At 43.1% G+C, this 17,062-nt stretch overlaps 2 protein-coding genes across 3 annotated transcripts in view; one reads left to right on the forward strand and one right to left on the reverse strand.

Annotated features, from left to right (window-relative positions):
* The first annotated feature begins 485 nt into the window (after window positions 1–485).
* Window positions 486–8,954, forward strand: arhgap35b (Rho GTPase activating protein 35b). Its single transcript, XM_005735593.1, has 7 exons — window positions 486–548; window positions 2,279–6,186; window positions 6,346–6,487; window positions 6,886–6,963; window positions 7,122–7,253; window positions 7,466–7,571; window positions 7,704–8,954. Exons 2-7 carry the CDS (start codon window positions 2,473–2,475, stop codon window positions 8,113–8,115), a joined length of 4,584 nt encoding a protein of 1,527 aa, XP_005735650.1. The 5' UTR covers window positions 486–548; window positions 2,279–2,472; the 3' UTR covers window positions 8,116–8,954.
* A 5,094-nt stretch (window positions 8,955–14,048) lies between these two features.
* LOC102215647 (Down syndrome cell adhesion molecule-like protein 1) overlaps window positions 14,049–17,062 on the reverse strand; it is a 52,621-nt gene continuing 49,607 nt past the window's right edge. For both annotated transcript variants that reach the window (XM_013911501.1, XM_013911500.1), the window contains exon 33: window positions 14,049–15,766. In XM_013911501.1, the coding sequence (XP_013766955.1) occupies window positions 15,333–15,766 (434 nt within the window). In that variant the 3' untranslated portion in view covers window positions 14,049–15,332. The remainder of the gene's footprint in view (window positions 15,767–17,062) is intronic.

Raw genomic sequence — 17,062 nt, forward strand, 5'->3', positions numbered from 1 at the left:
GATCGGGACATGAGCAGTTTGTGTTGCAGCAGAAGGCATTTCTTAAGCGAAACAGCACCGGCGATTGCATCAAACTCACCGTTGTCTCGTGTGCGCGACCGGCCCAGCGTTATGTGGGCACAACAATGGACAGAATAATTATTGAAAAAGCAACGTGGTGAACCGGGAGGAGAAGACGACTGAGTAGATTTTTTTTTCTTTTTTTAAACACGCGTCTCAATCTCGCACTGGTGAAGAAAGCGTTGCGGGAACAGAAATCGGATTGTTCTATTGTTCGGGATATTTATTTCTTGCCTTTCCCGTGTTTGATTTCAGTTAAAACATTAGTGCAAGGAAAAAAACAAAACAGGAGAAATCCAGACATGGGTGAAGGATATTGTATTCAGATGAGCACATCGCACAAATTGTAGAGGTATCGGTTTCATGTGCGAATAGTTCCGACCCACAGTGCATTCTCTGCGGCTGCTTATGCACATCAGGCGGCGGCGAGGGCTGCGGCAAGAGCTGGCCTGACAGATGCAAGAGGAGAAAGGGGGAGAAATGCAATGGTATGTATTCTACGTGCTCGCTCTGCTTTATTGGCTATTTCCTAGCGAAGCTGTCGAGTGCTACACCCCAAGACAGCTGGGTAAATACATTCCCGTGAAAGGTTGTCTGTCTGTCGGTGTGCAGGAGGTAAGGCTATCCCGGCTCTCCGGCGCTGCCATTTCATTATGTAGACAGCAGGCCTGGCGTGGTCACCCCTCTCTGTGCACCCTCAAGCCCGTGTTAACTGTTAATCCTTTTGCAGAACATATAAGGTTACACAATCTTAGCTTTAAAAAAAGTAGGTTGTGTGAAGGGAATTGATTAAAAGGGCGCTTTGGTGTGCTGTTTTGCTGATGGCGTTTTGGTAAAGGCATGCTGGTTGGTTTTTTTTCTTGATTTGAAAAGAACTTGTCTGCTCATTTGGATATCAGGCCTTGCTCAGCTGAGCTGTTTGGACTGCCCATGTTTGCTTCCGACCCCACCATGAAGTCATGGTCATATGGCAGGTTAAATATTTCTTCATGACTCATGCTTTTTTTGTTTTGTATTTTTAAATGCAGGATTTTTTCACTCAGGAAATCTTATTATACATTAATTAACCTCTGCATATGGTTTATTTTTTAATTTTTTTTAGATCACATTATGTGCCGACTATTGTAGCAGAATTGCATCAGTGCTATAATAATAATAATAATGGAAGCATTAGTCAGTGCCATAAAATTGGCAGTAACATTAAGTGTCTTAAAGGTGTGAGCAAGTCCGTAGCCCTTTGGCAATGATGGTAAGTGTGACTAAGGCTGTTTAATAAGCTCTTCATTCATTTTTTTGGTCAGGGAAGATGCTTTTAAAGATAGCTGCTGTTTCCCTTAGGCTGAAGAGTGTTGACTGAGGCGCTTTCACCATAGTCATTTTAATGCTTGTCACCCCACTCACTGATCAGCTGAGGTCGTCATTTTAACAAAAAGGGGGGGAAAAGTACCACTCCCAACATGTTTCTCCAGGGATTAATGTCATCTTTTGATCCTCTGTAGATGTTTTTAAGGAATTCTGGCGATCAGTACAGCTGGTGTTGAAATGAGTCGATTAAATAAATTTGTCGATCAGATAAAAGATTATTCAAAAATTTAGATGAAGCGCAGTCAAGTGTACTTGCCCATTTTATTCAGTTCATTAATTGAATGTGCAAAAATGAGCCTTCTTCCTTATTTGAGATTGTGTTTGGCCCCCTGCAAGGAGACCACATTGCTGGTATTCCTGTTATTATATGTCTGTTTTCATTACGCTTTGCTGGTGGCAGGATGTATGCCAGTGTGCATATAATATTAATGCAGTGATGTCGGGCAACTTGAAATCAATTAAAAATAATGAGAACCAGTATTGGTTGGTGTTATGGGTTCTTTGTGGCATTTACCATTGAGAGGATTCATCAGTCTTTGTCAAACAAAGGGAATAAGCACAAAATGGATTAATATGTGCCTCCATTATTATTATAGATAGCATCTGTTGTTAAGAAGGATAAAAGTAAAAAATGCCTCATTCAAACTAACAAGTACATTTTTACATCTTAAAGTAGCATAATGCTATTTACTTTTATTATTATAGCTGCTTAAGGGGAAGAAGGGCCTGACATTTGCCCAATCATTCTCTTTCATACTGTTTTGTTTCCCCCCTTTATTTCAAAATGAGTTTTTGGTTGATTGCTTATTTTGTCTGATTTCATTTTTTTTTTGTTCTCTGTTTCTTTTGACAGGATCTGATTCATGCAACGAGTGAATGAAAGAACCGTCTGCTCATATCACTGCGGCGCTGTCTTATTATAATTTAAGCCCCAGCAGACGAAAGAGAAATCTGATCTCCTTTGTAGATCAGCAACTTTATGGACAAACATTCAAGTGAACTCCTTCATACAGTGCCTGTTTAAGGCAGGATGAGTGTCAGCAGGCTATGATGGCCAAAAAGCAAGATGCGCGGTCGCCCATTTACAACCTCATTGTGGTGGGTTTGTCCGGAACAGAGAAAGAGAAGGGACAATGTGGGGTTGGCAAGTCCTGCTTGTGTAATAGGTTTGTGCGTCCTAGCGCTGATGACTTCTACTTGGATCACACGTCTGTGTTGAGCACCAGCGACTTTGGGGGTCGAGTGGTCAATAATGATCACTTCCTATTTTGGGGGGAGGTGTCACGGGTTCTCGAGGAGGGGCCCGAGTGCAGGATGCATGTTGTGGAGCAGACCGAATTCATTGATGACCAGACGTTTCAGCCACACCGTAGCACTGCTATGCAGCCCTATATCAAACGGGCAGCAGCAACCAAGCTGGCCTCAGCAGAGAAGCTCATGTACTTCTGTACGGATCAGCTAGGTCTGGAGCAAGACTTTGAGCAAAAGCAAATGCCAGAGGGTAAGCTGCAGGTCGATGGCTTCCTCCTTTGTGTCGATGTAAGCCGTGGCATGAATCGAAACTTTGACGACCAGCTGAAATTTGTCTCAAACCTGTATGGTCAGCTGAGCAAGACTAAGAAGCCCATTGTGCTGGTCCTCACCAAATGCGACGAAGGAGTAGAGCGCTACATTAAAGATGCACATACCTTTGCTATCACAAAAAAGAGTCTACCGGTAGTTGAGACATCGGCACGCTCAAACATAAATGTGGACCTCGCCTTTCTCACTTTGGTTCAGCTTATCGACAAGAGCAGGGGCAAGCCTAAGATCATCCCATACTTTGAGGCCCTAAAACTCCAGAGTCAGCAGATAGCTTCTGCTAAGGATCGCTATGAATGGCTAATCAACCGTATAGTAAAGAATCATAATGAAACCTGGCTAAACACCAGTCGACGCATGAACAACTCCCCAGAGTACAAAGAATATGTCTTCTTGGAGGGAACGGCTAAATGCAAGAAACTTTTTCAGCAGCATGTCTACCGTCTGAAGCAGGAACATATTGAGAGGCGTCGGAAAATATACGTAAGCACTCTTCCTTTAGCACTTAGCTCTTTAGTGCCTGACCTGGATGAGATTGATCAGCTGAGCTGGTCTGGGGTACAGAAAGTCCTTGAGTCCAAGCAACACTTCACCCACTGGTTTGTTGTTCTGGAGGACTCGCCATGGGAGGATACGTCTCACATCGACAACATGGAAGATGAGCGAATCCCTTCTGACCTGTTGGAGACTGCTGAAGCAGAAGAAATTTTTAATGCCCACCTGGAGCATCTGCGCAATGAGTGCAAACGGGCGGAGATGAGGCAGGAGTTTAAGCAGAGACTGGCTTCCTCCCCCTTCGTAACACCTGGTAAACCTTGGGAGGAGGCCCGGAGCTTCATCATGAATGAAGAGTTCTACCAGTGGCTTGAGGAGCCAGAATACCTGGATCTCTATAATCGGCACCAGAAGGAGATCATTGACCGTGCTAAAGAAGACTTCCAGGAGCTTCTGCTGGAATACTCTGAGCTTTTTTATGAGCTTGAAGTGGATGCTAAACCCAGCAAGGAGAAGATGGGGGCAATCCAAGAGGTTCTTGGGGAGGAGCAGAGGTTCAAGGCACTACAGAAGCTTCCTGCTGAAAGAGATGCTTTGGTATTAAAACATATCCACTTCGTCTATCATCCCACAAAGGAGACCTGCCCTAGCAGTCCACACTGCGTAGACTCTAAGATTGAGCAGCTGTTAGCATCACGTTTTCCCTCCCATTACCCCTTTTTTGACGTGAAAGCTCATTTTGGGGACACCAAGGCTGACAGAATAAACCTCGTTATACTTGGGAAGGATGGACTAGCCAGAGAATTTGCCAATGAGATTAGAGCTCTCTGCACAAACGATGACTGGTATGTGTTAGACGGGAAGATGTACGAACTGACGCTGCGACCTATTGACGGAAATGTACGTCTTCCGGTAAATTCTTTCTACACCCCCACTTTCACTCCTCATGGGTGTTTGTGTTTGTATAATTCAAAAGAATCACTTTCTTATGTGGTGGAAAGCCTCGAGCGACTTAGGGAGTCAACTCTGGGCCGAAGAGATAGCCAGCTAGCACAGCTGCCGACTTCACTGCTTTTAGTCACTAAACGAGGTGTAGGATCATACGTTGATATAGGTGGTGACACTGCCTTAAACTTGATAACACAGGGGCAGCAGTTTGCAAGGAGATTGCAGTGTAGCTTTTTAGACCCCGCCTCCCCCGGTGTGGGCTACGGCCATAACATAAGTGAGACCCAAATAAACCAGGTGCTGAGGGGCCTTCTGGATATTAGGAGGAGCACATCTTTTAGTAGCAGCTCCCCACCTCTCCTCCCTGAGCCTCCAGGTCTCCGAGACTCTCAGCCAGTCCCAGAGGCAGACCTTCGCATTGTCATGTGCTTAATGTGTGGAGACCCCTACGACACCGAGCAGCTCCTGTCGCCTTTCTTAATGCATCAGCACTGCAGGCCCATGTCTAATAGCGGCACCTCCGTGTTGCTGGAGCAGACAGTTGGTGGACATAAGCTGGCTATAGAGCTCTCTCTGCTTTCATACCACGCCTCCTTCACTTTGAGGAAGAGCAGGTTAGTGCACGGCTACATTGCAGTCTACTCGGTCTCCCGAAAGGCCTCCCTGGAGACCCTTTGTGCATTCTTGTGCGAGGTGCAGGACATCATCCCTATTCAGCTGTTGGCAGTCGGAGATAGCCAGGCAGAGCTCACTGACAGCGATTATGCCTGTGAACAGCTGATCCAGGGGGAGGAACTAGCCCATGAGATTGAGGGTCGCTTCAACAGCGTGGTTTGTGGGTCTGGAGGGGTGGTGGGGGGCCTCCACAGGATAGAAATGTTTCATCCGTTTCTGATGGAGGTAGTAGAGAAGCGCAACATCGTGGAGGCCACGCACATGTACGATAATGTCGCTGAAGCGTGTACCAATGAAAATGTCTACTCCCCGCGCTGCAGCTCTCCTAGTCCTGTCACTATGTTCCTGGATTCCGAGGACGACGTAGAGCCGTCGCCACCGTACTATGATGGCACGCTCACATCTCACAGTAGCGGTTTCAACATGCCCGACTTAGATTCCAGTGACATCTCTGTCATATCTGATATCAGGGACTTTGAGAACAAACTGAACAACAAAGTACCCCCCCAAGTGAGAGTGAAACCAGGCGTCACTTTCGATTTCCGGAAAATGAGCCGTAACCCATATATCGACACGCTGGGTCATCGGCGGTCCTTACCCTCTGCTGTCACCTGGGTTCCTGGTGGCGACATGGGATACGATCCCTCAGACTACGCCGAACCCATTGACGCCGTTTCAAAACCCCGCCCGAGCAACGAAGAGATCATCTACTCGGTACCACATGACAGCACACAAGGAAAAATCATCACCATCCGCAACTCAAACAGGATGCACTCCAATGGAAACGGCTCAGACAGCGAAGCGGACAGCAGCTCTCTGGAACGAAGGAGGAAGTTCTCTGCAATTGGCGTGAAGCCTCGTCTTTACCGTGACCGCTCTAAGCGGCTGGGCAAGTTCAGTAGCTTTCGCACAAGCTTCATAGGCAGTGATGACGAGATGGGAGCTCTTCCAAAGTCCAAAGAAGATGACTTTGGGACCCTTAAAGGTGAAAGTCTAGTGAATGAGGAGAGCGAAGACCCAAAGAAGAGGAACATTCTGAAGAGCCTGCGGCGGACAGCCAAGGTGTGTTATTATTGAGAAAAGCCATTTGTCATGTTGCATAGCTTTCAAATTAGTGGAATGACTGGACATTTTGTTAGAAGCCATGGAGTGCACCTTGGTGTCAGCGTAATTATTGCTTTGAGATACTAAGAGTTTCGTTCTTTTTCTTTTTTCCTGCAGAAAACTAGACCAAAGCCCCGTCCAGCTATTCCCAAGCCCTTGGAGAGCAACTACTTCGGGGTCCCCCTGGTGAATGTGGTATCCCCAGACAGACCGATCCCTCTCTTCATTGAAAAGTGTGTCCGCTTCATTGAGACAACAGGTAAGTGCCTTTTTTTCCTCGTTAATTAACAGCTTATTTCGTGCTGTTCCTTTAATTGTGTTTAAAGTTTCATTCAGAGAAATTCTCACTGCACTCATCACTTATCAGGTTTTTAATTTGTACTTTTGGTAAAGGTCTTTTATGGAATTTATTTTAGTGATTAATCATCTTCACATTCCTGCAGAGTTCCTAAACCCATGCACCTGCTCATGACCATAATGCAATGTGAAATTAATAGTAGGGTGCGTTTAATCTTCAGCATCTGTTTAATCTTCGGCGTCTGTGTTGCCTCGTCTGTTTGCAAAGGGGCTGATGAAGTGTTTGTGCTTTGCTTGTTTCCCACTGTGACACCCATCCACGTCTTTCCCCTTTTCTCTGCTTCGCTCGTTCTCCTTCAGGCCTGAATACGGAGGGTTTGTACCGCGTAAGCGGCAACAAGTCGGAGATGGAGAGCATGCAGAGGCAGTTTGAGCAGGGTGAGTTGCTCATTGTACTTGTTTGAACCAGCTGTAATTATGTGACTGCCTAATCAAAACATGAGCAGGGTTACTGGAAGAAAGTGACACAGAACTCATTGCTCATTCCCGATGAATGCTACGACTGACGGGTGTTAACTGTCATTCTCCCTGTGCAGACCACGGATTAGACCTAGTGGAGAAAGACTTCTCCATAAACACTGTGGCTGGAGGCCTCAAAAGCTTCTTCTCTGAACTGCCTGAGCCCCTGGTGCCTTGTGCTCTGCAGGTGGACCTACTGGATGCTTTCAGTAAGCAAACACTGCTGGGCTGGGAGAGTCTTTACTAGAACATAAAAAGATTATTTCTTTAGAAAGGAACAGGGGTGGGAAGGTTTTGGCAGAGCTGCTCCATTTTAGGTGTTTTAGTCTTGACAAACATTTTTCTGACGGCGTAGAGAGACGTTTCAGCTTTAAATCACTGTGTGTGATGAAGTCTTTAAAAAACCATCCTGTTTGTGCAGAAATCAGTGATAGAGAACAGAGGCTGTATACCATGAAGGATGTCCTGAGGAGGTTCCCCAAGGAGAATTATGATGTCTTCAAATATGTAACGAACCACTTACACAAGTAAGTCCCCTGTTTACGGTTTAAATCACTTTCATGCGTTGTAATCTATTTTTTTTTTTGTTTGCTTGTTTTTTACCCCTCCTCCGCTATATGAGAAGGAATCAGTCAGTGTACCTTTCTGTGTTTTCTCAGGGTGAGCCAGCTGAACAGGGTGAACTTGATGACCAGTGAGAACTTGTCCATCTGTTTCTGGCCCACCCTCATGAGGCCAGACTTCTCCACCATGGATGCTCTGACTGCCACGCGCACCTACCAGACAATCATTGAGACCTTCATCCACCAGTGTGCATTCTTCTTCTACAACCAGCCCCTCCTCGACTCCCCCACTGGCCTGGGGGGCCTCCCTGCCTCGCCCACCACCACCCTCGGCGGGAGCTCAGCCTACTCTTGTTACCGCTCCTCTCCACCTCACACCACCCCTCACTTCAGCCCCTTGCAGCAGTCCCCACCCACTACCCCCCAGTCTCCCCTGCAGTCTCTGCTCCCTCCCCTCCACCAGCACCCCCACGCCCACCATTCCCCCGCTGAACAGGAGACACTGTGAGAGACAATGAAACCATGTGTGCCCATGATGATGCTGGACCTTATCACCAACACACACTAAAAGAAAAAAAGAAAAAAAAAAGAAGTAAAAGAAAAAAATGTGCACATGCACATTTCATTTTTGATCATGATGGACAACCCAGGTTATGAGAACTGGAGATGGAAAGTGTCTGAGAAACTTCCCCAACCTGCCAATTATGTTCATGCTTGTGTGCGTCGGAGCGGAGGCTACCATTACCAGTGAAGCTCCTTCCGCCCTCTGATCTCCTGGATGAGTGGATGTCGGGTCAGAGAAGTGGAGGGCAGAGGTCACGGTCACAGCGAGCCACCACTCATCCCATAATACAAAGAAATAGAGACCTCTATGCCAAGCTGGAAGAGAAAGACTTGGGGCCACCGTGTTTTTAGTATGTGTAAAAACTGTTTTTAGTTTCTTTTTCTCTTGAAAGTACTGCCACTGGATTTATAGTCTGGTCCTCTGTAGGTCCTTTGGGCAGCAGTTTGCTCCATATAGCAGAGTTTCCTCTGTGTCTGCCTTTTGGGTTTCTGTCATCGGCTCTACTTGAGGGGTCAGCATGGGGATGGGAGGGAAGGGAACGGTTGGGAGTAACACATCCAGGGATGCACTTTAATGATCACTGTTGGGTTTTTTCTCCTCAAAAGGGGTTTTTCTTTTTTTTGACATAGTTTTTTTTCTTACGTGATTTTAATTTCACAGCTCAAACAGCCATACCCATTGCCACGACAGAGCTCTGGCAGATCAAACTTTGTTTACATCAGACGTGTTTTTTGTATCCACAAACTTATCTGAAGCACTTTTTTTTTTTTTTTTTTTTTTTTAATAGTGTAGTGTTTAAATATGAAGAAATGCCACACGGATTCATTGTTCATGTTTGTTTGTGTAGTGGTCAAGTGTGGCATCAGTACAGGCTTGTGAAACAAGATCCTTTTTGTAAAAAAAAAGAAAAAAAAAGAAAAGGAAAAAAAGTGGATCCGGTGTGGGTGGGTGGGGGTTTCCCATTTTAGGTCGGTGGGAAATCCAAATCCGCTCGTGTTCCTCATTCATCCAGCCATGTGAAAAACTCGTTTTGTTTGTCCTCTTTTCTAGCTGTTGGTCGATCAGAGTGGGCGTATATAGGGATGCTTAGTTCGATTAGGCCGTTGGAATATCAGTGAAGGCTTTGCCTGCCGTCAGTCAAGTGAAGGAGAAAACTTTTGCCATTTTGAATGTGTAACCCAGCAACGCCATACATGCAAATTTTACGCTAGCATCTGTTGTCCACGTAAACCAAACACTTGAAACATGATAGGTTTCCGGACGTGTTGCTGTGGCTGTTTATCAAACCAAGCGCTTTGTATCCGTGTACTATTAACTCTGAAGGTTTAGTATTCTCAACGCACCGTCACTGCTAGTCCTGCTACGGAAACACAATGACCAGTGGAAGTGAAGTACCTGCGGATCGAGACGTTCAGGAAGCACCCGTGGCAGTTTACTTGCTGTAGTTGATTAGTTTTGTGCTGCAATATCGTCCTTCATTTTCGCTGAAAACAAGCAGCACTGATAATGAAGGCCTAACAACTTTAATAACGGTTAAGTCCATGAGAGGAAGCACTGTCTCTTTCAATGAAGGTGGAAGATGTGGACCAGAGGACTGCGGCTCTGCTGTAGTTCTCGGTTGCTATGACCACAGAATAGTGGGATCAACTGTATGAATATTTAGGATCAACAATTACTGGTACTTTTTGGGATCATGATGCTGTTGGAAGTCAGTCATTTTACCTGTTCGTCAGGAGTATAAAATGAGGGCTTTCCTCAAACCGTGCAGTGCTTGCAGCTGAACCTGGCGCAGAACCGACCAGACAACACGATTCCCTGGAGTATATAAATGTTACGGCATCGCTCTCGATGCCCATCCTCGGCAGATCCTGCTGAGGCAAAAAAAAAAAGTGAGTGCGTACTACTCTATGATGGTTGTTTATTTGTATGTTTGGGGGGGAGGGGAGGGGGACACCACCTTTTAGTCAATGGTAGAAAACATTTCTAGTGTGTATTTCAATGATTGAAAGTCCATTTTTACAATTTTGTGAATGGTTCGAGGCCACCTGAGTTTAGTGCATGATTTAAAAAAAATAAACAAAACACACATACACACACATGCGCACACACCAGGGGAGAAGGACGAAAGCCTCCCTCCCTGTTTTAAAACGTGAAATTAGAAGAAAACCAATACTGAAGTGAAAATAGCTGCAACGTGAAAGTTGATGTACTGTGCACCAGAAGCAAACCATGGAATTTGTCTGACTGAGAATAGTGTTTGAAGATGAAGGCCTTATGTGAACTGTATAATAGTTAATAAATTAAATCTTGTAAAATTGTCCCCAGTTTTCGCTGCTGCCTCTGTCTCCCATTGATCCTTTTCTCCGTTCAGGTTTGAAATGAGATTGGAGCTCTGCTGGTAAAAGCGCATTCTTTTGATTATACTTTGCGAAGCCACACAATAGCAGCCAGATGAAGGTTGTCACAACAGTAGAGACCAAGGAATTAAAAAATATCAATCATCCCATTTTGTAAGTTAAAAAAAGTCACTGTTGTGGGAAAATGGAGCGGAGGGCTAATGACAGTTTTTGAAAAGCCATTCTGCACTGTGCTCCCACCCGACAACATATAAGGCTGTTATTTTCCACTTTTTTAGCTGTGGAGTAAATAAGTGTGCTTTTTCTATTACTACTATTTTCTTGATTGACAGCTTAATAAACAAGCACAGCAACGCATGAATAGTCTACATGGCTGCTGGCACATATTGCCAAGGACAATGATTGAAGATTGTGTTGTATGAAACTTTTAATATAATAGTCATAATCATCATCATCATGATAAGGTTATTCTCCACAGCATGCATGCAGAAATACCGTTACAGTAGTAGTAGGAGCTATTAGTGAAGCACACATGGTGCTTGTGACTCTGAAAAGCATCAATTATTCACAGTGTATCCGTCATGAGTGACTGCACGCTTTTGGGCGAGTACTGTCGTCACAGTATCTGTTAACCTCTGTGGGGAAGGGTCAAACATTATAGCGTTATGTCGCCCTCTTGTGGCCATAGATCTGACACTGGGTGGGTGTTTCATTACATCTCGTCCATATTGTACAGTTTTCTGGCGAATCTTTACAAGCGTGTGTCTCTGTGTGTCTGTCCTTATGTACTGCTGTACATTTCTATTGGATTTACTTATTACGATGGGCTTGTGAAAACACGATCACTTCTGTGGCTTAAGAACTTCTTGAAGTGTCAGAAAATAAACCACATGATGTCATAATAATATTATTACCTATCATGGCTCCACTATTCAAATAAAACTAAGGAATCCTGAGCTGAAAGAAGGTGTAGAGTTCAGTATTTTGGACAAGTCAATTCTTTTTCAGTCTTTCTCTTTCCAGTATGCAGATCCAATGGAAATACAAGCAGATGGTCATTAGCGCATATATCTAATCAGCCAATCACATGATTGAGAATGGATTCTTGATGGATTTGAGCATATATATAAATGCATAAAGAAAGGCCTGCTGAAATTCAGAATGAATATCAGAATGGGGATCTGTAGTTTACAGAGAACGGTTTGATATCAGAGATCAGAGGAGAATAGCCTGCTTTGAGCTGACAGGAAGGCAACAGTAACTCTTTGCAACCACGTTATGCAGAAGAGCATCTCTGAACACACAACACATCAAAGCTTTAAGCAGATGTGCTACGGCAGCAGAAGGCCGCACAGGTGCCACCTCTGTCTAAGAACAGGAAATGGAGGCTTCAGTTTGCACGGGCTGAAAACCAGACAATGTAAAACATTGTCTGGTTTGATAGGTCTTGATTTCTACTGCAGCATTTGGTAGGGTCAGAGTTTAGTGTAAACAATATGAAAGCATAAAACATACTTATTTCTGTTCATGGACTTCACTAGAGAGGCTTTGCACAGTTCAAAATAATCCTTGTTTGTCATATTCTGAGTCTAGGTCCATTCCCTCAGTTCATTGTCTGCCTAAATCTGTGTTAGCTCCTTTCCCCTCTTTTAGGCCAGCTGTCTAAGAAGGGTTTGATCAGGATGGGCTCTTGTGCTTAGCGCCACAACCGTGTACCTATGATGACCTTATCGAGGATATTAGGCATCATAAGGAGCCATGTGTAGAAAAATCTGTCTTGTAGAGAATCTTTCAAACATTTTTTTGATTTCCAAGAGTTTTTGGCTTATGGAAATCCATGGAAGATGACCTTTAGAGAGCATCCACCATAATAACAGCATACATATGACAAAACAGAAGGTCAACCATCAAACGTAGCCTCTTAAAATGTTGTATGATGCCAGTCTGCCACAGATTACCACAATTATGTAACTTTTCAAGACTTTTTCATTCACGTGGCAGCTCATTTACTATATGTATATATTTATATATATATATATATGTTCATGAACACTGGTTTGGCTGTAAACTTCATGCGTGTGTAGGTCCAGACATTTTCACAAGACATACAAACAGACCTCTAGATAATGACAGAAGCCGTGACATATGAAAGATAGCTTTATTGCACAAGGTGTTAAATGATCTTTTTAGTTTTTGCTTTCTTTTCATAGAAAATGTACCTTTGAACACAAGCAATTGCTGTAACAAGCAACTCAAACAAATGTTTGGGATACCCTCAACATTTTTTTTTTAAGTTTGGATTTTCATACACTTTTTCCCTTCAATTTTTCCCTTTTAGCAAGCATGCAATGACTTAATTTGAGGATGAACAAAATATAAAATAATGCTAATTAAAAAAAAGGAAAAAGGACAAATGACAACATCAAAAGACTTTAAAAAAAGAATAAAAATTCAACAAATTAGTATCAAAAAACGTAAAGGGAAAGAAAAAATGTTGGTTTTTTTGCCCATTTCAGAAGTAAAATACTTTTTTCTTAATACTATTTCAATTTTGAAACTGGGGCATTCAACCCTGATGTGTCCCCTGATTTATTCTGACGAAAAAATAGCTCTTCATACAAAACTGTGTATATGTACAAGACTTAATCTATAAACAACACTGACAAAGGTAGAGATGATGGATCTTGTATGAATAGGGTGTTGAATTTTTTTTTACTTAAATTTATCTGAATGGGGTTTAAATGACAGGAGCCTGAACGATTCAGGTTTACAGACAGACTCCTGTCCAGTATATACACAATACAACAGTAGTTTGTGTGACCAAAAGAGCTATGAGTCCCTGATTTTCACTTGGCTGAACTAGTTTTAGCCACAGGCCACATAGCTTTGTACCGTTTGGCCTCTGGTACCAAAAAATTTAGACCAAACAAGTTGAACGGAAAATCAAAACGTGAAAATCAACCGAAGAACAGATTCCCCTCCCCCTAAACAAACAAACAAGCAAACAAAGCAAATGGGTGAATAAATATAAAACCACAAAACCGCTGCTTTGTAAATGCTTAAAACAATCGATCCATTATTTTCTTGTGTGAATGCACGTTAGCGCAAAAAAATGGAGGGGCATCGAGATGAAGAAGGTGTGGCGTTTACAGTACTTAAAACTGGACAACAACAATGATATCGATCATATAATTTTCAAAACAGATCTCCCTGACATATAACATCTCTCGACATTAAATTATCTTACTTCATTCACATCATGACTGGGACTCCTTCAGCTAGCTGTCTTTTTAATCTACGAAGAGCAAAGCCTAGCTGTGTGGCACGGCTCACGGAGAAGTTGGCAGGATGCTCTATCCGTGACTGTCAATCTCTGCCACCCGTGCCACAAATAGAAGCCTTAATACTCTATAATAACTAAAAGTCTGTGACCACTTTGCAGCAAACCTTCTCCCAGCATAAAACTTACTCGGGGATCCTCTGAGACACTGATTTGGTTTCTGAATGTTATTGTATTTACCAGCCACTCAGGCTACTGACACGCTTAATAAAAAGTCAAGGAGCCTATATCCTCATGGGTAGACTTATATTATTACAGAAATCCTGGAAGGCCTTGTGTCATGATTGTTTTCACCAAACAACCAAGGAGGCATTGCGATCCAAGGATGTCGTGTTCTGCTGCACTGTCTCGCTTCTCCCATGACACCGTGCGGATAGGAAAGCATCCCTCTCTGTCCAAACGTAAGCAAAACACCCTTCTTCTAGTCACCCTACATACAGTAACATACAAAACATCCTGTATATATACTAAACATTTTCTCTCTTTAGTCGAACCTTCATTTTTTTAATTCCTCTTTTTAAAATTTCATGATTGAGCGATTGTCTCGTTCTTAAAATTTGACATTAACATTAAATTGCTGTATATAATACTACACTATTGTAGTATGTAAAATGTATACTTTGTCATAATTTCACTTAAATGTCAATAATATACCTACATAGAAATATATATGTAAATTCTTTATAATACCAAATATTCTGTATTTGTAATGTGAGAAATTATAGCTGGTTCATTTGGGTTGTCATGATTTGTTTAAGTTAGACAATGTTCAGCTGCAGAGTGATGTGTGGAGGATGCTAATGTGACTAAAATCTTCTTGGAAGGGAACCTGAATCATTACTTTTGGGAATCAACATTATAGAATCTGCCAATAGCATTATGGGGCTTTAAGAGACACAAAGAGGGTGAAAGATACAGTAAGAAGAGGGAACTTAATCGGAAGGCTTGCAAATTGACAATAATACTCAAACTATGGAGGACAGTGTGTGTGTGTGTGTGTGTGTGTGTGTGTGTGTGTGTGTGTGTGTGTGTGTGTGTGTGTGTGTGAGACAGGATGGCCACACAGCTTCATACTGGCTATGGTAGTCTTCATATTCATAAACACAGAGGTTTTAGCTCCTCGGTTACAGTCAGTATTTCAAAATGACCACAGAATCGCTTCCTGGTTTTTCGCTGTGCAGCTCCTGCGGGAGCTGAGTGGAGCTGAGCACCAGCCGGCTGGAACTGTTAGTTGGAGTTAGTAGTTCTTTTATAAGAGTCCCACATGAACATGAAAAGTAGGGTTAGCTGGGTCTCTGTCTGGGAGAACATCTTTCCCAAGGTAAATCAGACAGGATGCTGGGCAGTTCACCATTAATTGGGTTTGAAGAAAAAATGGTTGCATGCCCATTCAGACCCAGATCGCAGAGCGCCAGAGTGGGGCTGGCTGAGGAGTGGGACAGCAGTCTGTGCAGAAGAATGGACTACACCAGCGTGTATGACTTGGAGTAGGCCCCCACACTCTGTTTCTGCAACCTCCCCAGTGCAGAGGAGCTGCTCTCTAGGAGCGAGTCTCTGGAGCCCCCCACCTTGTTACTGTTGGTGGGGTTGCTGCTCGTGCTGGAAGTGGAAGCTGTTGCTGCATTATTGGAGCTGGGCATGGTGAGAGTCCTTTGAGGCAAGGTGGCAGTGCCAGAGCTCGCACCCAAGCTGCCCAGCCCAGAGTGGCCCAGTGTCTGGGCCTGCTGCTTCGCAGGGTCTAGAGTCTTGTGACGGCCCTGGGTGTGATACGCCCGCTGCGTCAAGCTGCGGATCGACGCTTCTCGCGGCGGCACTGCTGGGCATGGGTCATGCAGCTCCCCTTGCTTGCGGAAAAATGGGTCTGTCTTCATGTAAAGGGGTAGGTTACAGAATTCACCTAAAAAAGCCACAGAAGAGTCAGGACAAAACCATACAATTCATTCATATGAGTAATAACCACTTCCTATAACGGACACAAGTTGGATATTTTGCTTGTGTATCACAAGTCTGTTACGTGCATGCAATTATTAGTGCTATTAAATATTTTTTGATTCATCCTTGAATCATCCAGAGTAGCAATAATTCATTGGCTTGCACATTTATCTTCATTGTGTAATAAAAACCTTTCTTTGTTTATACAAATGCCAACTTTACACAGAGACCTTTTATTCCCATTACAATATTTCCAATCTGAATATTCTGACCTGATCACACCTCTTTGCCCTTCATTGTGTCTAATGAAAGGCAAATGGCAAAAGTACAGAACAGAGCAGGCATCAGTGATATGAAAGTCAGATACAGTGGCTTGCAAAAGTATTTGGCCCCCACAACTTTCCACATTTTGTCACATTACAGCCACAAACATGAATCAATTTTATTGGAACTCCATGTGAAAGACCAATACAAAGTGGTGCACATGTGAGAAGTGGAATGAAAATCATACATGATTCCAAACATTTTTTACAAATAAATAACTGCAAAGTGGGGTGTGCGTAATTATTCAGCACCCTTTGGTCTGAGTGCAGTCAGTTGCCCATAGACATTGCCTGATGAGTGCTAATGACTGAATACAGTGCACCTGTGTGTAATCTAATGTCAGTACAAATTAGAGATGGCACGATACCACTTTTTTATGTCTGATACCGATATCATAAATTTGGATATCTGTCGATACCGATATGAATCCGATATAGTGTGTTTTTAATCAATAAAACGTATTTTTTAATATCTTGCTGCTTTTTGTATAAGTTCATACTCAAGTTAAAAAACAAAACAAAACACTAAAGCTATTCTGTTATACCTGTATGCAAAAAATACACTGCACCCAAAATATTTCATAGTTCAGCAAAACTGATCAATCTAATAAACTTAAACCTGCACCAGCCTCCCTATTCTGGTATTTTAAAGAGTAAGCAACCTAACCAATAGGGCTCTAAAACTCCCAGCAAAAAAAAACAAACAAAAAATAGGGAACCACCCTCCACCTCATGATGCTTAATCGACGTAATCAACTTTAATTTGATGCAGTGTGAAAAAAATGCACAGAAATCTATTAATTTTGAAGAATAATTAAATAGATTCAACATCTTTCTTCAACAGAACTGCAGACTGCACAGATCATCCCTTCCCAAAGGAAAAAGTACTATAGCTTACTAGGGTATATTAGACTTAACAGTTACTATATACAGTAATG

Source organism: Pundamilia nyererei, unplaced genomic scaffold (genome assembly GCF_000239375.1).
Source record: "Pundamilia nyererei isolate P.nyererei 1_Seehausen unplaced genomic scaffold, PunNye1.0 scaffold00064, whole genome shotgun sequence".
Taxonomy (NCBI): domain Eukaryota; kingdom Metazoa; phylum Chordata; class Actinopteri; order Cichliformes; family Cichlidae; genus Pundamilia; species Pundamilia nyererei.